This window comes from Lontra canadensis, unplaced genomic scaffold (assembly GCF_010015895.1).
Source record: "Lontra canadensis isolate GAN:19392208 unplaced genomic scaffold, GSC_riverotter_1.0 scaffold84, whole genome shotgun sequence".
NCBI lineage: Eukaryota > Metazoa > Chordata > Mammalia > Carnivora > Mustelidae > Lontra > Lontra canadensis.
In genome coordinates this window covers 491,058-511,481 of record NW_022631078.1, presented here as the reverse complement: position 1 = coordinate 511,481, position 20,424 = coordinate 491,058, and the positions used below count along the sequence as shown (strand labels likewise).

At 66.9% G+C, this 20,424-nt stretch overlaps 2 protein-coding genes across 4 annotated transcripts; both read left to right on the top strand.

The window, feature by feature from the left end:
* Positions 1-47: 47 nt before the first annotated feature.
* Positions 48-8,288, top strand: PANX2 (pannexin 2). 2 transcript variants are annotated; one of them, XM_032882736.1, is made up of 3 exons: positions 48-305; positions 5,047-6,492; positions 7,057-8,288. In XM_032882736.1, exons 1-3 carry the CDS (start codon positions 80-82, stop codon positions 7,398-7,400), a joined length of 2,016 nt encoding a protein of 671 aa, XP_032738627.1. In that variant the 5' UTR covers positions 48-79; the 3' UTR covers positions 7,401-8,288. The 2 variants fall into 2 exon arrangements, with proteins under 2 accessions (XP_032738627.1, XP_032738628.1); XM_032882737.1 differs by having other exon boundaries at positions 206-305; positions 5,094-6,492.
* A 3,954-nt stretch (positions 8,289-12,242) lies between these two features.
* Positions 12,243-20,210, top strand: TRABD (TraB domain containing). 2 transcript variants are annotated; one of them, XM_032882735.1, is made up of 10 exons: positions 12,243-12,333; positions 16,959-17,026; positions 17,374-17,452; positions 17,805-17,971; positions 18,252-18,392; positions 18,859-18,969; positions 19,057-19,196; positions 19,421-19,593; positions 19,676-19,787; positions 19,932-20,210. In XM_032882735.1, the coding sequence occupies exons 2-10, from the start codon at positions 16,994-16,996 to the stop codon at positions 20,080-20,082; spliced, it is 1,107 nt and encodes a 368-aa protein (XP_032738626.1). In that variant the 5' UTR covers positions 12,243-12,333; positions 16,959-16,993; the 3' UTR covers positions 20,083-20,210. The 2 variants fall into 2 exon arrangements, with proteins under 2 accessions (XP_032738626.1, XP_032738625.1); XM_032882734.1 differs by having other exon boundaries at positions 12,244-12,333; positions 19,905-20,207.
* The last annotated feature ends 214 nt before the right edge of the window (positions 20,211-20,424 follow it).

Genomic DNA, 20,424 nt, shown 5'->3' with positions numbered 1-20,424 from the left:
CAACGCGCCCGCCTTGTCGTCCTGCGCGCCGGGCAGGATCAGCCCGCGCCCGCGCCCCCGGGCCGCGCCCCCGCCCCCCATGCACCACCTCCTGGAGCAGTCCGCGGACATGGCGACGGCGCTGCTGGCCGGGGAGAAGCTGCGCGAGCTGATCCTGCCCGGCGCGCAGGACGACAAGGCGGGCGCGTTGGCCGCGCTGCTGCTGCAGCTCAAGCTCGAGCTGCCCTTCGACCGCGTGGTCACCATCGGCACCGTGCTCGTCCCCATCCTGCTGGTCACCCTGGTGTTCACCAAGAACTTCGCAGGTGAGGCTGGGGGCGCGTCCGCAGGTGCCGGGCGCCGGGCGCTCCCCGAGTCCCCGCGCCGGCATCCCTCCGGGGCCTCGCGGTGTTGGCGGCGCCCCGGGGGTCTCCCCGCAGATCCGCAGCCACCACCGCCCTCCCCGCATCGCTGCATGTGCCGCCGGTCGCCTGGGGCTGCTTCTGACCCCCCTCTCCTCCCATGTATTGTTTTTACTTTCCCCGCGCTCCCCGTGAGCCCGGGCGGACCCGCCCGGCCCTGGTGGTCTCAGGCACAAATGAGACTTGGGGTCTGGCAGGGGAGACCAGGAGGGGGAGTGGGCCGGCTCTGAGGGCAGGAGGAGTGGCCAGGTGGGGACCAGAAGAGGCTGTTACCCCTGAAGCCAAAGGCTGTCAGAGCGCGGGCTGCGGGCAGAGCCAGAGCGGCAGGACCGGCAGGGAGGGGCCCTGGGACCCGGCGGGGTCTGGTCAGCTTCAGGGGGCGGCCTTACTCCGGGCACTGAGAGCCCAGAAGGTTTGCGGCAGGACCCTGAGGCCAGGCGAGCCTCCCCCGGGGGCTGGGCAGCGAACCCACCTGGCCAACCAGGAGGCCCACGCAGGCGGGATAGGACAGTGACAGGAACCAGTGCGGTGGATGCTGTGAGAGGCTGAGGCCTTAAGCTGACAGACGTGGGGGCGCTAGGAGGACCTCCCCACAAGTGACCCCGAGTGAGGCGGCCTGGGAGGCACCGGGAGCAAGGTGACAGAAGAGTGGCCTCCCTAAGGAGCGGAGCTGGGCAAGGAGAGGTGGGCGGTGGCCCACCCAGATCTGGCGGGTCCAGGGAGGCCCCCCGCGGGCCTTCGGGCCAGGCTTGAGGGCCAGAGGTGCCTGTCCGTGGCAGAGGGGGCAGGGGTCCCTGTGCAGCCCTCAAGGAGGGCTGTCCCCTGAGTGACACCGGCAGACATTCTCAAACTCTGCATTGGCTCTTTCACAAAGGGCTCGATTTTTAGGGGTCCCTATGACCTGGGAACCTGCCAGACCTGTGGTGGCCATGTGCAGGCCACCTGATCAGAGACTGGGGGCCTCTGCAGTTTCTCTTTTCGGACACGAGTGCCCAGACACTCAGACACTCCTGGGACAGGACACGCTCCCAGGGCCGGGGTAGCACAGTGCAGGGGCAGGTGTGACCCACAGTGTCTCTCAGGGCACATAAGTGTGTCGGGTTTCTGAGATGACTGCAACTGGTCGACTCAACTGTCATAGTCTGGAGATGGAGCCTCCAAAACAAGGTGTGGGTGGGGCCTCTCTCCCAGAGGCTCGGGGGAGGGTCCCTCCCGCCGCTCCAGCTTCCGGGGCTGCCTCACCCCGGCTCTGCTTGCCTGTCCACATGGGCACCCTCTCCCTGGGCACGTGCTCCAAATTCCCTCTTCTTACTAGGCCACTGGTCATTGGCTTGGGGCTCCTACTCCAATGGGACCTTATCTCTCTCTTTTTTTAAGATGTATTTAATTGAGAGAGAGAGGGTGAGGCGCGCCCAGCGGGGAGGCGGAGGGAGAGGGCGCGTCCCAAGCAGCCTCCCTGCTGAGTGCACCGCTAGGACACCTCACCGACCGAGCCCCCCCGGGTGCACACGGTGTGCGCCCGGTGTGACCTTCTCAGGGTCACGTTTCCCAGCAAGGTCATAGTTACAGGTACCAGGGGTTGGAACTTCAACGTCCTTTGCAGAGAACACAATTCTACCCGCTACAGACGTGCACGGTGGGGCAGGCTCAGGACAGTCATCCTCAGGTGACCCCCCCCCAAAGACAGGGCCTCTGTTCTCATGCTGTCCTGAGTCCAGCTCACCCCACATGGACCCTCAGCACCTCTTCATGCCCGGTCAGGCCTGGGCCGCCAGGGTCTCCCGAGTTCACCCTTCATCACCTGTCCTGGTAGCTCCCTGGGCTTTGCTGTGCAGGCCTGCCCCCCACGGCGCCCCCGTACCGACCTGTGCTTGCACGTGGACATATCTGTGCCCGCATGGACAAGGCAGGCTTTCTGGGCAGTGGCGGGCAGGCTGGCCGCTGCTGCCTGGCGTCCCGGGCCGTGCTGCATGTCCGTCGAACTCACCTGCCTCAGCACCTGCGTACGCCTGAGGGACCCTTGTCCTAGGTCACAGAACATAGGAGGGCTGCCCCACTCCCCTCAGGGACCTAGATTAGGGTTCAAGGCAGGACAGGACACGGGACGCTGAGCGGGCACATGCAGCGAGCGGTCTCTCAGTGCTTCAGACAGAACGCAGAAGCATCCCCAGCGCCTTCCCCAGACCCGGGGACAGGAAGGGCGCGGGGGGGAACCATGCGTCCACAGGCTGAACTGGGGAGGGCCTACTGACACGCTAACACATGGGGACAGCTCCGGTGAGGGTGCGAGGAGGAAGCGAGGTCAGAAGTGCTGACCCTCAAAGGGCACCAGAGACGCCTCCATCCACCACCCCCGGCCCCCCCCGCAGTGCTGCATCCGGCCTCCATCGCTGACGCCCCAGCCCCGGGGCACAGGCCAGTGTGCCCTGCCACTGCCGGAGGGATCCACGCCCCAGCTGCTAGGACCTGTGGAGCCAGGGGCTGTGACACTCACCCCACCCCCCACCCTTACTCGGGTCCTCGCTGCAAGGGGACCCCTGCAGCAGGGGGACACCCACTCTCTGCACCCTGATTTGCTCATCAGGGACACGATGGTAAACGCGTACTGGCTACAGAGTTGGGGTGAGCAGCTGACGAGGCAGCACTGGCCCCCTAGCCTAAACCTCCCCCGTCTGGAGGGCAGCGGACGCAGGAAGACTCCCGTGTTTCCTGGCCAGAGTTGCCACGAGCAGACCCCTCACTCTGCCAACCCACTCAGCAGTGGACCGAGAGGCCGCCCCGATGGGTCGTCGGGTTCCGCAGATGTCCTCCAGCCCCGCACAGGGAACAGCCAGCTGCTTTTTCTTAAAGGAGCCAGGTAGCTGGGCCCCACGTGTCCTGGGTGCCTCTCTAGCCTGGGGGCATGTAGGTGTCCCAAGAGTGCGCGCCCTGTCCGCAGAGGGGAGAAGGTAGGTGCTGTGCCCCATGGGGCCTGGCGCACGTGGGCTTCAGGGCCTGTGTCGAGTTCTCGGAGGGCCCGGGGAGCCAGAGAGGCTGCCTGCTCTCTGGGGAGGGGGTGCTGCACGTCTCGGGGGCCAAGTCCCCCTGACCCTGGCCTGCAGCCTCTGAGGGTCTCACCCTCCCTCCTGCGTGGGGGTCCCACCCCCGCAGGGCCCCCAGCGCCGTGGGAGAACGTCTGTTAAGGGGGCAGGACATACGCAGGTCTTGGCAGAGGAGGCAGCTGGCCCGGGGCCGGCCACCCCGTGTTAGCTCCCGCCTGGTGCGCTGAGTGACCACAAACTCAGGGGCTCAAAATAACACATGACCCTAGAGTTCTGCGGCTCAGAAGCCTGGTGGGCGTTACAGGCGAGCGCGTGGGGCTCGGTAGGGCCTAGCTGCTTCTGGAGGCCCTGTTGTTCGCCTTTTCCGGTTTCTAAAGACCCTGTGCTCCCTGGCTTGTGGGCCGTCCTCCTCCTTCTAGCCTAGCCCAGTGGCCTCTACTTTCTCCCTCACATCCTTGACTCTCTCGCCACGCCCCCAGGACCCCTGTGATCACATTGGGGCCATCCAGTGATCCAGGATCATCCCCCCACCCCAGCCCTCACATAATCCCCCTTGCAGAGTCTGTGTAAGGTTCTGTGTTTTAGCACGTGACAGCTTGGGTAGCCCTGTGTGGACGTCTGTTAGGGCCCTGGAGTTTGAAAAGGGTCTGCACCTCTCAGCGGGGGGGGGGGGGGGGGGGGGCGGGGGCATGAGCCCAGTCTGGGGCTAGGATCCCACCAGCCAAAGCCTGTAGGAGGGCCGCTGACCCCTGGCCTCTGCTGTGAGAGGGGCTCCTGCTGGCCTGGCGGCAGCGTGGCCAGACTTTTGGGGCCGTGAACATGGGGGCCAGTGCGGCAGAGGGACAGCTCCAAGCCTGCCAAGTGTTACACTTTGGGGAAGTGTTCAAAGCCCAGCATAGCTCCAGACATGTTCTCTGGCTCTTGCTTTGTGTCCATCGTCATCTGGAAAGGAAAGGAAAGTTCAGAGATGGGTTTTTTTCCTGCAACTTGGAAGGTCTCCACCGTTCCTGGTGTCGACCCTGCCGTCCTGGGGAGGACTTCCTGTCCAAGTCCAGGTCACCACCTGGGCCCATCCAGCACCCAGGACTCCTGGGTCTGCTCTTCTCCAGGATAGTGGGTCTGGGAGAGACACCCCATACCCCTCAAGGGCAGGCAGGACCCACTTTTGCGCCACCGTAACTGCCTCTGGCCAGGTAGGGACTGACCAGGCCTTCCACCCTCCTGAAGACAGAGCCCCCTGGCAGAGCAGCCCCAGGGCGGGTAGGTGTGTGGAGTGGCCTGGCCCGGCCGCCTCCCCTGTGGGACTGGGTGTCCCCCACATGTACGCAGACTGTACACATAGAGAGGGACTCCAGGCTTGCAGTGCAGGTCAGTCCCGGGGGGGCTGTACCCCCACCCTGTGCCCCGGCCAGCCGCTATATGTGCGGGGGTCTCCAGGGTGAGACCCCACACCCAGCTACCACAGTCATACAGGGGACCGTGCATCTCCTGGGACCCGGGCGTTTCTGCTAGGGGAACAGCCGTCCCTGGTGTGTCTGGTGCATCCCCCTCGCCCCCTCCCCAGCACCCCAGCGCCCCAGCCCGAGTGTCCTCTCTGCCCTCAGAGGAGCCCATTTACTGCTACACGCCGCACAACTTCACTCGCGACCAGGCGCTGTATGCTCGCGGCTACTGCTGGACGGAGCTGCGGGACGCACTGCCCGGCGTGGACGCCAGCCTGTGGCCGTCGCTGTTTGAGCACAAGCTGCTGCCCTACTCGCTGCTGGCCTTCGCGGCCATCATGTATGTGCCGGCGCTGGGCTGGGAGTTCCTGGCCTCCACCCGCCTCACCTCGGAGCTCAACTTCCTGCTGCAGGAGATCGACAACTGCTACCACCGTGCCGCTGAGGGCCGTGCCCCCAAGATCGAAAAGCAGATCCAGTCCAAGGGGCCTGGCATCACGGAGCGCGAGCGGCGCGAGATCATCGAGAACGCCGAGAAGGAGAAGAGCCCCGAGCAGAACCTGTTCGAGAAGTACCTGGAGCGCCGCGGCCGCAGCAACTTTCTGGCCAAGCTGTACCTGGCGCGGCACCTGCTCATCCTGCTGCTCAGCGTGGCGCCCATCTCCTACCTGTGCACCTACTACGCCACCCAGAAGCAGAACGAGTTCACGTGCGCGCTGGGCGCGTCCCCCGACGGGCCGGCGGGCGGGGGCCCCGCGGTGCGCGTGAGCTGCAAGCTGCCGTCGGTGCAGCTGCAGCGCATCGTGGCGGGCGTGGACATCGTGCTGCTGTGCGCCATGAACCTCATCATCCTCGTCAACCTCATCCACCTGTTCATCTTCCGCAAGAGCAACTTCATCTTCGACAAGCTGCACAAGGTGGGCATCAAGACGCGCCGGCAGTGGCGCCGCTCCCAGTTCTGCGACATCAACATCCTGGCCATGTTCTGCAACGAGAACCGCGACCACATCAAGTCGCTCAACCGGCTGGACTTCATCACCAACGAGAGCGACCTCATGTACGACAACGTGGTGCGGCAGCTGCTGGCCGCGCTGGCCCAGTCCAACCACGACGCCACGCCCACCGTGCGCGACGCGGGGGTGCAGACGGCCGACCCCAGCGCCAACCCCGCCGAGCCCGACGGCGCCGCCGAGCCGCCCGTCGTCAAGCGGCCGCGCAGGAAGATGAAGTGGATCCCCACGGGCAACCCGCTGCCACAGCCCTTCAAGGAGCCGCTGGCCATCATGCGCGTGGACAACAGCAAGGCCGACAAGCCCAAGCCCGTGCGCCGCAAGACGGCCACGGACACGCTGATCGCGCCGCTGTTGGACGCGGGCGCGCGCGCCGCGCACCACTACAAGGGCGGCGGGGCCGACGCGGGGCCCGCGCCCGACAAGAAGCACGCGCGCCACTTCTCCCTGGACGTGCACCCCTACGTCCTGGGCACCAAGAAGGCCAAGCCCGAGGCCGTGCCCGCCGCCGCCCTGCCCGCCTCCCGGAGCCAGGAAGGGGGTTTCCTGTCCCAGGCGGAGGAGTGCGCGCTGGGCTTGGCCGCAGCACCCACCAAAGGTAGGCGGCTGGGGACCCCCGGCCCCGGGGAAGGCAGCCCCCCGCCTCCCGCCTCCCCGCGCGGTTCTCTGCAGACCCGGCATCTGGGAACCGTGTGGCATCTGGGAACCGTGTGTGCGGGGCGGGGGGCTGGGGAGGGGGAGCAGCTGGGTGGAAGAGCGGGCTGGGCGGCCAGGGGGCGGCCTTGGGGCAGAAGGCAGGCGTGAGGGGCCCTGCCCCGCAGACAGGAGGAACGCTAGCAGGAGGGCCCCAGGGGACATGACAGGAGGCTGTTCAGGCTCTAGAGAAGGTTCTGGAAATAGGCCCTGCTGCTCCTGAGGCGGCGGGAGGTTTGGCCCACGCGGGTTGGAGCCTGCAGAGAGGGTCTTGGGGCAGCCCCATGTGGCTGAGGAGGCAGGAGGAGGGAGAATCAAGCCCTCCCACGGCGCCTGGGGGGCCTGAGGCTGAGCGGGGTCCTCGGTGAGCAGCCTCTGCCAGGCGGGGTCCGGGGGGGGGGGCAGGCACGGGGGGAAGAGGTGGGCAACCTGCAGGGTGTGACCTGCCCCTGTCCTCGGCCATTTGCAGACACTCCGCTCCCTGAGAAGGAGATCCTGTACCCAGCAGAGCCAGCCCGGGCCACGCTTCCTTCCGGGGGCCCGTTTCACGTCTGCTCGCCCCCAGCGGCCCCCACCACGGCCCCTCTCTCGCCAGCCAGTCTGGGCAAAGCCGACCCCCTCGCCATCCTGAGCCGCAACGCCACGCACCCGCTACTGCACATCGGCACGCTGTACGAAGCCCGGGAAGAGGAGGACGGGGGTCCCCGCGCTGCCCCGGACGTGGGCAGCCTCATTGCCATCCCCCCCCCGCAGCAGATCCTCATCGCCACGTTCGACGAGCCGAGGACGGTAGTGAGTACCGTGGAGTTCTGAGGAATGGGGCTGTCCGGGCCACCGCCATCCCCTCCGCGTGCCCAGGGAGTGCCGCTGACCCCAGCCCAACGTGGACGGGGCCTCTGCTTCACCCAGCACTGCCCGCCCCTCGGCCTCCTGTCCGCATGCCACAGGGCTGACACCTTGCCCACCCGGCCCCCAAGACAGCATCGCTGGCGTGCTGGCTGGGCCGGGGGCTGGCCTTGAGCCCGGCGGAGCCCCCCCCACAACCAGCCAGAAAGGCCTGGAGCCGCCCCCCCCCACCCCCAATCAGGCACTCGGCTGCGAGGTGAAGAGTTTATTTTTTTAGTCAATTCTGTCTTGGGCCCAGGCTGAAGCAGGACAGCTCTGGTCCTGAGTCTGAAAGGAAGCTGGGGGTGATCCCACCACCAGGCCTGGCTGTGCCCCAGGGGCCGTGCTCAGGGCTCGCTCCTGCACTGGGAGGTGCCGGGGCCCCCTCCATCAGACCGACATGCACTTTCTCCCTGTCTCCCAACCTGCCTGTACTCTGCTTTACTATGATCACTGTAACTACCGAGTGTGCGCGCTGCCAGGCACAGGGCGGTGTGTGCATGGGTGCGTGACCGAGAGGACGAGGACGCCAGTGTGCATGGATGTGTGTGTGAGTGGGCGTGAGCGTGGACGCACGGGGGTGTGATCGGGCACGGGGCTGAGACGGTGTGGACGCCCGTGTGCAAGGCAAGGAATCCAACGCAATAACCATGTCCCCCCACCCTGGCCACCAGCCCCCCAACCGAGGCCCCACGTGGCTTCCCGTGGGCACCCAGGGCTGGCGCGGAGGGTCTGTCCCTATTACCTCAGCCACGGTGACAACGTGACAGTATTAACAAGGTAGCACCGAGCAGATCAATAAATATTATTCTGATACCGCCTGAGTCCCGTGTGGTCCGTCCTGCGGGAGGCCGGTGCTCTGGCTCGCCTTCCTGCGTCTGGACGAGCTGCTTCCTGGTCACCTTGGGGGCCCTGCTGTACCCACCCTGAGGCACCTTGGGGGCCCTGCTGTACCCACCCTGAGCACATGGCTGTCCCTTGCGGTTGACCTGCCATGACATCTGACTCTGAGGTTCTCACTCCGGGCCTAGGGGGCAGATCAGGTGAGCCCTGCCCTCCCTGCGCTCACACACTCAGCAGAGGCAAAGGCGGGAGCCCCCAGGAGACTGACCCCTCCATCAAATGTGTGGGGACAGGGGCCTGCTGGCTGCACTTAGGGGGACAGGGACACCAAGAACCCTTCCTGGAGGAGTTCCCCTTGATGTGGTTTGGGGGGGCCCCTTCTCCACGGACCTGGGGCAGGAGGCCTTCCTCACTGGGCCCAGGACTTGAGTGGGACGAGGCTAGTCTTCCGGGTACACCGGGGGCCACCTGGCCTTCGGTCCACGGCTGGTGACCCCCAGAATCTGACATGCTCTCCTCGGAGCCAGGTAGCTAGGACAGCCAGGCCAGAGACCTGTGGACCCTAGAGCCAGTGAGGGCTGCCCTCCCGTCGTAGGGGGCCTGCTGAGACGGGCATGGGCCCATGGGCTGTACTACACAGGGAACCTGCCCAGCCTAGGCCCCGGAATCTCCGTGGTGCCCAGAGCTGGGCAGGCCGACCTTCCTGGAGCTGGGTCATTCTACAGGGACACAGACAAGGGGACTGTATCCTTCCATGGGTTTTAAATGTGGTTTTATTATCACTCGGGGCTGCGGAGGCCTGCGACCAGGAGACAGCTGCCGTCGGGAAGCTAGCTCATCCCTCACAGCTCCGGGGCAGGGGGGCAGGCCGTGCCCAGGCTGGGGGCCCCTGGGGAAGCACCAGGAGGCAGAGCGGGAGGGACGGGGGCAGGAAGGAACGGACAAGGCAGGGGAGCGGGCTGAGGACTGGCTCGCGTGGATACTGTCCGCGGGCTCCGGGCGCCCTGGTTGTGGGGCACCTGCCCTGGGGTTGGGGGCGGGTGAGGGAGGCCCCGAGGCCGCGAGCCCCACAGAGGGGCGGTCGGCTGGTGGGCACATGGGAGTTTGTTGTTTCTAGGAATTAGCCCTGGGAGGGGCCAACCTTCTAGTGCCCACTTGGCCCAAGGTCAAAACAGAAAATAAAAAGGCGTCATTGGTACGCCCTGTCCCCAGAGAGCTCGCAGCCTCACCTGAGCCGGGACACCTCCTGGCAGCATCCCGGGCTGGGAAGTCCACTGCCCCTTGGGTCGGCCCTCACCATTTTCAGTGTCCAGGGAAGGGACCCCACATGCCCACGTGTGGCCTGTGGCCAGTTCTGCAAAGTGGGAGAAGCCCCTGGTCCCTCAGCAGCGCCCCCCGCCCACCTTGGTCCCACCCTGTCGGCAGGCTCCCTAACCCTCTGAGCAGAGTGGTTGTGCCCACCCAGGGCACTCCAGTCATGCTGGACTGGGGCAGCAGCTCGTGCCACGGCCCCCCTGCCGCTCCCTGGGTAGGGCTGGAGTCCGGCCCAGCCTCCCCAGCCACCCAAGGCCACCCTCACCTCCCCACCCTGCCCATCCACTTGCAGAGCTCCGCTGGGCCCCACACAGGTCATTCCTGCCCCGGTACCCCACTGACAGCACTCACAGTGAGACGGTCCCAGAGCCCAGCAGGGGCGTCGGCTGCCCGGGCCACGCCTCACGCACCCTTCCTCCTGCCAGTGAGCACGGGACCGCGGGCTGAGCAATGTTCACACACACAAGTCTGAGTCCGGTGAGCGCACGCCTGCCGCGGAGGCCCCCAGCGCAGCCCCTTCCGTGTCTCTGGGGAGACGGCTCTGCCAGGCTACCGGCCACCTGTGCCCTGGGCCAAGGCCCAGCAGGACACTGCAGAGCAACGCTCACCCCAGAGTTCTGTCCTTCGGAGCACGCGCAGTGCCCTCCTCCTGGGCCGAGCCCTGGTTCGCTGGGGAAGAGAAGCGCCCCAGTCATCATCTCATAGCCGCCAAGCTCTCGCTGCAGGTGCCAAGGATGCCACCTTAGCCCGTGAGTGCAGGCCACCCCGTCGTCTCTGGTGTCGGGCTGAAGGCCCCCCACACCACCTCCCCTCTCCTCACCCCTTCCCTCTAGCCAGGGCCCTGTAGTGGCTGGGGGCAACTCTCCCGGTCCCAGAAAAGGAGAGGCTCCCACACAGGCAAGTCTGGAACGTGGGCCTCTTCCTGCCTTGCCAGCGCCGTGTGGGCGCGGCCCCCAGACTCACTCCAGATCCACCGCGCACCGCCTGGCAGACACCTGTGCTCTCCAGGGAAGGGAGTCTAAGGGTTGGGACGCAGACCTGAGCCGGCAGAGGGACAGAAAGGTAACTGGAGAGAAGGAGCATGCACCAAGGAGGACAGAGGCCACCCTGAGGCCAGCTGGGCCCTTTTGGGACCGAGAAGCCGTAGGAGCGAGGTGGGCAGCGAGCCTGGCCCGGAAGCACCTGCCTGGAAGCCCCACACTCAGGCTCTTGCACAGAGCTCAGCGGGCAAACAGCCCAGCCTACCAGCACCCAGCCTGCCAGCACCCAGCCTGCCAGCAAGAGGGACTGCGGATCATCTCCCCCACCAGCCGGACCCCAGGACCACCGCCGTCAAAGAACATGGGAACCTGGGATCCCTACAAGTCACCAGGCCCTCTCATCCTGGAAACTGAGGGGCAGCCCAGTGCCCAGCTCTGAGTGCTGGCGGATGGTCCCAGCAGGGTCAGGCCAGTCCAGACCCGCAGAGGAGGGGAGGGGCTGGACTGGCCTAAACCCTCACTCCCAGGTAGCTCCAGACTGAGGGGCGACGGCCTGCTGCAGGCAGTCCCTGCAGCGGCCCCCATCCAGCCTGGCTTGTCCTATGGCCGGAGGTGGTCACAGGCGTCAGTGGAACTGGCTGGGGGCAGGGGACAGCTGGGGGTCTGCTTCGCCAGCAGGCAAGCCATCAGCACCCCCCTAGCCGCAGGGTGCCCAGCCCCACAGCCACCCTTTGAGGACGGAGGAGGGCCCCGGCAGGGCAACAGCGCCCTGGCCCCCTCCAGGGCCCCGGCCCTGGGGGCACGTGGCTGGGGGCACTGCACGTGGGGAGGAGAGGGAGGGGGCCTCGGGACACCCCACTGGGGGTGGTCGTGGGCTCTGGGAGTCCCCCTCCCACGCCCCGCCGCCCTCTTGGCCAAATGGGGACGACGAGGGGCGGTTGGGACCCCTCCGCTGGCAGCGGGCCGGTGGCTGCAGGCTCGCCGGGGTCCGCCAGTCCCGAGACTAGCCCCCGAGCACCCCTCCGGGGTTTGGGGTCCAGGTCTCAGCCTGGTCGGCAGCAGGACCACTGAGGCCTGCCTCCCAGGGGACTGCACCTACCAAGTTGAGGAATGGCCGGGGCGCCGGCGCGCGGGAGTCTCAACACCCCCGACCCAGGTGGAGTCACGTGGGCGCCCTCCGCACCCCATCCCACTACGGACTGCCCCTTTCGTGGGCGATTGACACAAAGCGTCTCCGTGGACGTCGTGGGAACACCTTCCCTTTTGCAGACTGGGACCGGCGCTCAGAGAATTTAAGAGTGCTTTGCAAGGCCGCCGGGCTGCCACGCAGGGCCGGGGACTCGAACTCACGGCTCCACAGTCGCCTCCTTCCTCCTAAAGCCTGCGGCGCCGGGGGCGGGGGGGTGGGGGGGTGGGTAGGGCTTTCTCGCGCGCGGCCCCCTGGGAAGTGTAGTTCGCGGGCGCTCGCGCATGGCCCTGGGAAGTGTAGTCCGTGGGCGCTCGCGCTCGGACCTCTGGGAAGTGTAGTCCGGAGGCGCAGACAGAGCGCGCCTACGGAGCCGACGGGCGGTGCGTGGAACTGCGCTTCCCAGCATGCCGCGCGCCGCCCGCCCCCGGCCCCTGCCCGTCCGGCCGTACCCGCCCCCGGTCCCGGCCCCGGTCCGCCCCGTCCGGTGGGGCGACTGGCCGCATGGAGGCCGGCTGAGGAGCGCCGCCCCGCCTCGGTACGCTGCGCGGCGCGGGCCCCGGCTGGCGGGCAGGGGTCGGGGTCGGGTCGCGGCCTGGGTCGCGGGCCACCTCGCTCTGGACCAGGCCCAGTCAGCCCCCAGCGCGGGGTCTGCGGCTGGAAGAGTCCGCCCAGTCCTGTCCCGAGGGCGCTCGGGGCAGGGCCGGCGGCCGGCGCTGCAGGGGACAGGGCGCGGGGAGCGAGCTGGCGGGCTCCGCTGGGGCGGGCCGGGGGCCGCGGCCTCTCCCCCCGGAGACCCCGGGCGCTTCCCGAGCGCCGGCGGCCTCTGCCCTTCAGGCCGGGCAGCGGGGCTGCGTCCGGCGGAGTGCGGCGGGCTGTCCCGCGGCGCGCGCGCCCGAACTTCGGGGCCTGCGACAGCCGCACTTTGTTTCCACGCAGCCGCGCGCGGAGGTGGAACTTCTGTGCCGCCAAGTGCCGCGCGGGCGCGTCCGCGGAAACTCTCCGGGGCGAGGCTGCCGGGGCGTGGGCGTCTCGGGAGCCGCCAGGGGCTCGGCTCGGAGGTCCAGGCGCCTCACGAGCGGGTTGGGTGGTTTCCAGGCGGAATCCCGCGGGCTTGGGGTGCCCTGGAGAGGGAGATGTGCGGCCGCCAGGCGCCCCGCCCCCCGGGGCAGGCTCCGCGCTCTCTGGGTCTTCCGCCCCTTTTGCCCCTGCTCACCCCCTCGCAGTGCGGCTGGAGGGGATCCTTGACCGGGGACCACGGGTCCGTCTCGCAGAATGGCCCTCGTGCCGTGGTGTCTGAGGCTGCCAGGAGAGGGCCTGGCAGGGTGAGTGGGCAGACCCCTACACAGCGCCCTTCGATGGTGCTCAGTGCGGGGGCCCAGCCCTGGGCAGTGGCCAGGCTCCAGGAGAGTCAGCCGGGTGTGCCGGGAAAGGAGCCGTTCAGGCCTCCAGCGCAGATACAAGCTGGCATATGTCCTCTATCCCAATCCCAAACTTTGCCTTCATAAAGCGGGTGCTGCTGGACCCAGGGGGCTCTCCGGTGGCCAGGGGTGCCCCGACTTAAGAAGTGGGGGCAGAGGGGAGGTCAGGGCTTTGGCCACATCCTGCTGTCTCCCAGCGGCACATTTATTTCTGCAGCCCACCGGTCTCTCCGGTTTGGGACCTTTGACTTTCTGAGCAATGCGCCTAGTGGGTTGATGGGGAGATACAGGCTTTTCCGGGGACCCCATTTGGTGCTGGTCAGGTCTTGGACACACCGAGAAGGAGTCTGGGATCTGGGAGGCAGTGTGTGGCCTTCCAGTTTTTAGAGGGGCAAGGGGGGCAGAGAGGGGTGTCTCAGCTTGCCATAACAAACCCCAAGGTGGGGCTTAAATAGCGGACTCTTTCACAGCTCTGGAGGCTGGGAGACCAGGGTCCAGGTGCTGGGCTTGGTTGCTGGTGAGGACGTTTTCTTCCTGGCTTGCGGATGGCTGTCTTCTCGCTCGCTGTGTTCTCACATGGCCAGATCTCATAAGGGCCCTAATATCGTCATGGGGCCCCATCTCTAAACGCCATCACCTGGGGATTAGGGCTTCAGTATATGAATGTTGGGGGGCGCAGTTCAGTGCATAGCAGTGGGACCCAGGAGAGGGTCAGCGAGCTGCCTGGGGCTGGCAGGAGCCCGCCGTCTGCCACTCCACCGAACCGTCTGATACACTGAGATGGACGCCCGGCAAAACATTTTCAGATGCTAATAATGTCATCCCGTGCAGAACAACTTAACATGCTACTCTGATTGGTGTCACAGGGCTGTACCCCCCGGTGGGTCCCTAGTGCGTGTGGGGCTCTTCCTGTAGGTCCCTTTCCTGGAGTACTGGACAAGATGGGGCCTCCTGGGGCTTTTGGGAACTCCCACCACTTTGGAGTTTGTTTTTCTGGAAGCTTGTGGGTGATTCTGCTGCTGTCATCTGTGCACAGGATTACGATTTCCAGAGCCAGATCACGGTATGTCCCTCTACAGATGAGGAGACAGCCTAGGAGGACTCGTGTTCCATCGTCCCCTGAAACCAGACTGCTGGTTCTTTTAGTGCCCCGTGAGGTTTGCTCCTCCCCACCCAGGAGGAAGCCTGCAGAGGTCTACGGTCAGGAGCTGAAGTGAAATCTGCGTCGTGGCACGTGTCTTTAGCTGGGAGCAGACAGATGGGGCGGCTGGGTGACGGCTCTGACCACCTCCATCTAGAGGCAGGAGCTCAGAGTCCTAGCAGGTTGGAGGGCCCTGAGTGGGGCCAGGCCGCACCCAGTGGCTGGCCTGAGATCTGGCCAAACCCAGGCCGTCCCCTGCAGCACGGTTGGGGCATCCGGACACCGGACATCTCCGTGGGCAGCCCTGCTTGGCAGTGGCAGCTGGTCAGGGGGAGTGAGTAGCAGCCGGATCTGGCAGAAGGCGCTTCCTGCTTTGTGCCAGGTTCCTTGGTGGCTGGGCCATGGCCCAGGAACAGGGCTACCCGCTGGGGTATGGATTTAGAAGGGGGCACAGGTGTCTCCCCTCAAGGGTGTCACCAGGGCATGCAGTGGTGGGACTGGTGGGACCTGTGGATCCAGAGTGGCAGGAAACCAGGAGGGTTGTGGATGCTCCCTGCAGCCACTGGTGGGTGCCGGGCGATGGGGGCTGGACTCAGGGCTGGGGGCTGGGGGGTCTTGCTTCCCTCCTGGCAGCTGGGGAGGGCTCAGGCCCCAGCCATAAGTCTTTAAATTGTGTATCTGGGAGTGGAGGGGACGTTAACAACCCCTTGAAATGACACCCTGCGAGGGTGTTGCTGGGGACCCTGCCTCTGAAGTCGAGAGAAACCAGAGAATTGGAAAGTGTGTGGATGCGGCCATCGGGGACAGAGGCTTCTCAGATCGGACTCTTGGTGCTGAGGGGGCCCCGTGGCCTTCCTGCCTGAGCAGTTCCGGCTCCCAGTGCTGGGTCGCAGCTGCTGCGAGGGGAACAGCTCAAAGGGCCCCGCGTGTTGGTGCTGTGGTGCACGGGTCAGCCGTCCTGGGCTCAAGCCTGGGCTTTAGGCCTGATGGGCTTGTCGGCCACCCGCACCCCTGGCCCTCAGGACGCAAGACCCACGCGCCCGGAAAGGCCTGTCCGCGGGCGAGCGCCTCCTCCTGAGCTTCAGAGGGCGGGACCGGACCGCCGGAGGTGGGTGAGGCGGTGCCCCCGACCTCCTCCCACCGCACCCGCCAGAGGGACAGCGACGTGGTGGCCTCCCATTTGCTGGCCATTCCGGGAGCCTCCCGGCAGCGCACAGGATGTTTTCTTAAGTTTCCTTGGCACTTTGACAGCCTTGTGCTGCTTGGAAGTAGGAACTGTTTGCTTTATTGCGTAAACCGGACTGAGGACCTTCCTGGGCTGGCAGGGGAGCCTGAGGAGGGGCAGGCCCAGCTCCCCGGCCGGCTCAGCCCCGCCCTCTGCCTTGGGCCCTGCTTCCTGTTTGCACTCCCGCGGGCACCTTGCCTGGGCGGAGAGCTCTGATCTGTACAGTGGGAAGAGGGGGCTTTGGGGGTCCTGGACAGGAGGTGCTCAGGGAAGAGTGCTCGGAGGGTGGCCTTCCTCCCCTCCCCCCACCAAGCTGCCCTTCTCTGCTGACCTGCCTCCCGCCGGGTCCTGGCTGCTTCTCTGGCCCTAAGCCAGGTCCTCTTTCTGACCCTTGCTGTGACTGTATTTCTTTCAGGAACCTGGCCATCCTTAGGTCGGGTCCAGGGCCTGTGCTGGTGTCCCTGGACACCAGATCAGGGGTTTGGTCAAATCGGAGGGAGCCCCGCCCTGTCACTGAGCTGCATGCGCAGGTGGCAGGTCCCTCCCGCTGCGGAGGAGGAAAGGGCCGCGCGGGGAGCTGCGAGATGCTGGCGGTGGTGGCCGCGGGACAGAGCCCTGTCTGTGCTCCCCACAGCCGTGTGATGACAGCGTGGGGCGGGGGAGGACCTGACACAGGTTCTTACTTTGCCACGTGCCCTTCCTTCCTCTCATGAAATGCCAAGAGGCAGGGCAGGACAGTGGGAGCACCGCACAGCCCCCCAGGTCTGTGGCGCTTGGGCGGGTGCGCGTCCCAGGGCCCCAGTCCTTCCGTCCACTAGTGCACATGTGACGGAGGCTGACTCTGGAGCCAAACACGACAGCACGCCAGGCTTTCGGCAAGTTGGAGTGGCTTCTTGACCGGACAGGCGGCAGTCACACGCGCCACCCTTCCCCAGGGGCGCCCCCCCGAGCTGTGCCCGCCACCTCTGCACTCAGACCCGGCCTTGAGCTTGCCCACAGCATCTCGGGGAAGCGGGGCTGAAGTTTGCGTTGCCGGTGTGGCCGTCTCCCGGGGTGGCCAGAACCCCGCAGCCTGACACAGGCCTCAGGCCCCTGATCCCCTTGGCCCTGGAGGTCTGGGTGGGCCATCGTCTGTGGCAGTTGTGTGTCCCTGGTGACACGGAGGACCCCCAGGTCACTGGCCAGGGCAGTCCCGGCGTCTCTGGCCCTGTGCTCAGTCAGCGGGACCCCAGACCTGCACAGCTGGAGGGAGACAGGTGTCAAACTGTCTGGGAGGGCAGAGGCTGCAATCCCACCTACGGTTCTTTCAAAACAGAGTGAGCCCTGTGTGCAGCCCTGGGGTTCCAGGTGTGAACGTGCTTCCTCTGTCTCCTCAGGCTTCGCTCGTCGGTGCAGGAGCCACTCCCCAGCCATGGAGGGGGAGGAGAAGCAGCCATCCCAGGAGGTCAAGGCCTGGACCAGACGCGGTGGCAGGGGTGGGGGGGGTTCCTGTACAACCTCGGGCTCAGGGTCCAGCCAGCTGCTCGACAGAGTGTGGGTGCCCCCCTCAGCGTGGCAGCCTGGGATCACTGGCTGCCTCTGTGTGTGTGGTTTCCCGGGGTGTTTCTGGGTCAGCCAAGGGGGACCTCGGGCCAGGGAGCCTGGGGCGGGCCGCGTACAAGGGGCGTGCGCAGCTCACAGAGCAACGGCACAAGTCCTTGGTGGACCCCTGGGGACACGTGGTGCCCTGAGCCCAGGCAGGCCCCCGGGAGGGTGGGCACCCTGACTCAAACGTTCCCCTTCCCTCTGCAGGCTGACACGGAACCTGTTGTGACAGTCGGGGCTTCAGAGGTGGTGCCCAGGGTGCTTTCTGGAGAATCCCAGAACCTGTGTGCGTGCTCCCTGAGATCATTCCGGGCTGGGGGGCGGGGCAGCTCCCTGGCCAGAAGGGGCTCGGACTGGGTGACCTGAGTCTGGCGGATAGTGGCCTGGGCCAGCCCCGGGCTGGGGGTCTCTGAGGGGCTCTGGAGCACAGGCAGGGGCCTTGGAGCCCCATCAGGAGCCCCTTCACTGGGGTGGGGGGCTCAGTGCTTCGAGATGCCGTGGACGCTCGGACAGCTGGGGCTCCCCCTTGGGGACGCATGCCCCTGTGCGTATCTGGGCTCCGCGCGTGGCTCAGCTCTGAGAACGGGGTGCCCTGGCTGCCAGTGTGCCGCACCCCACCTGACGCGCCGTCCTTGCAGCCGACGCGGACGCGCTGACCCTCCTCCTGGAGATGAAGCTGAGGCGGCGGCGAGAGCGGCCCAGCCTGCCGCGCACGGTGACCGAGCTGGTGGCCGAGGACGGGAGCAGGGTGTACGTGGTGGGCACGGCCCACTTCAGTGACGACAGCAAGAAGGATGTGGTGAAGGTGAGGCCCGGCACGCTGGGCTGGCCTCGGCCGGGCAGCCCTGTCCCGTGAGCCGCCACCACCTCCTGCGTGACACCCGCGCCCCCAGAAAGGGGATTTCGGATACCGCGGAGCCCTCGTGGCCTCGTGTGCTTTTCTGTTCAGCAACGAGCAGACCTGTTGTGTCGTTTAAAGAGATGTGTCGTCCGCGCGGCAGCCGAGGTGGCCTACACCTGCGGGGACAGGGTCGGGGTCCGTGCTGGGCCCAGGGCACCAGGCTGAGCTGGCTCGTCCCTTGCAGACCATCCGGGAAGTGCAGCCTGACGTGGTGGTCGTGGAGCTCTGCCAGTACCGCGTGTCCATGCTGAAGATGGACGAGAGCACGCTGCTCCAGGAGGCCAAGGAGATCAGCCTGGAGAAGCTGCAGCAGGCCGTGAGGCAGGTGCGGCGTCGGGGGGCCCGGGCTGGGCGCCCCTCTCCAGGCAGCTGCTCCTCCCGCCTGCGAACACAGGGCCGTCCGGTCCGTGCAGAGGCGCCCAGGGGACTTGGCCTGGGGCGGGAGAGGGGCGCGCCTGTGTTGGCTTTCGGACTAGGGAGTTGGGGCGGGGGAGCTTCAACCCCTGCGGAAGAGCCGGACGGGAAACCCCGGGAGCTCGGCAAAGGGGAGGGGGTGGTCTCGGGGTGCTGGCTGGCCTCCCCCACCCCCGTACATCTCCCACAGGGACATGTGCCCCTGGAGTTGGGGTCTGGGCTGGAGGGGCAGGAGGGAAGGGGCATCCGCTGTGGAGGCCGCTCCTGTCCACAGCCCTTGCTCAGCCCCAGAGCGTAGGTGGGGCCTCCCCTCGCTGCTGGGGAAACCTGTGCTCTGTGCCCATGTGGCCACTGACCACCGGCCCCCTCCCCTGCAGAACGGGGTCATGTCTGGACTCATGCAGATGCTGCTGCTGAAAGTGTCAGCCCACATCACTGAGCAGCTGGGCATGGCTCCTGGTGGCGAGTTCAGGGAGGCCTTCAAGGAGGTGGGCCTGGGTTCAGCCGGGAGGAGGGGTGCCCAGGAGCTGCCCGGGACTCAGGTGTCCCCAGCGAACACCTAGCCTCTGCCCCAGGCCAGCAAGGTGCCTTTCTGCAAGTTCCACCTGGGCGACCGGCCCATCCCCGTCACCTTCAAGAGGGCCATCGCGGCGTTGTCCTTCTGGCAGAAGGTGAAGCTGGCCTGGGGCCTGTGCTTCCTGTCAGACCCCATCAGGTAGGGCCCCTCGGCCTCCCCGCAGGCAGCCCCACCCAGGAAGAGCGGCCCGGCCCCCTCGGTCAGGAGCTAAGCCTCCTCAAACAAGGCCTTTCCACCCTTCCTTCTACCGTGAGCCCAAACACAAAGGGCGCGGAGGTCCCTGCCCTGGGTCAACAGCGCCGGCCAGCCTCCTGCGGGCCGCCGCGTCCGCACGAGGCTGGCAGTGCGCCCTCTGCCCCCAGCAAGGACGACGTGGAGCGCTGCAAGCAGAAGGACCTGCTAGAGCAGATGATGGCGGAGATGATCGGCGAGTTCCCCGACCTGCACCGCACCATCGTCTCGGAGCGCGACGTCTACCTGACCTACATGCTGCGGCAGGCGGCCCGGCGCCTCGAGCTGCCGCGCTCCTCCGACGGTGACCGCCGCGGCAGGCCGGGCAGGGGCTCTTTGGGCCCGGTTGCCGCTGGGCCGGGGCTGACGCGTCCCTTCCCCCACAGCTGAGCCCAGGAAGTGCGTCCCGTCCGTGGTGGTGGGCGTCGTGGGCATGGGCCACGTCCCGGGCATCGAGAAGAACTGGACCACGGACCTCAACATCCAGGAGATCATGACGTGAGTGCTGCCCGCGAGCGCAGAGCGGGGCCCGGCTGGGGGCGGCGGCCAGGCGGGGGGGAGCATGTGCACGCCCCCCACCCCCGAGCCAGGCCCAGCCCGCCCTCCCTTCCCCAGCGTCCCCCCGCCGTCCATCTCCGGCAGAGTGTCCCGGCTGGCCGTGAAGGCCGCCTTCGTGGGCCTGCTGGGCTACGGCCTCTACTGGATGGGACGCCGCGCCACCAGCCTGGTCCTGTCGCTGCCTGTCACTCAGTACTGTCTGCAGAGGGTGTCCTCGGCCCGACCGCACAAATAGGAAGGACCAGCATGGCGGGGGACCACCCTCCCATGCCCCCCCAGGAGCTCTGGGTGCCACCCCCCGTGGGGGTCGAGGCCCAGCCACCCCTGCCCTCCCCCAACCCGCCCAAATAAAGAATTATTTAACTGCTCTGAGCTCAGGCTTCCCAGCAGCCCCTCCCCCACCCCATCCCTGGCCCCTGCAGGGCCCCCTCACGGCGTTCAGGGGTGTCAGGACCATCTGGCGGGGGAGGGGCCGAGTTGGGCACAGCCAGTCCTCCCCTACCTCACTGTGCCTTCTCGTGGGCTGGCAGCAGGAGCCCCGGCCCAGGCACACCCGGCGGCGGGGTCTGGGCCGTCG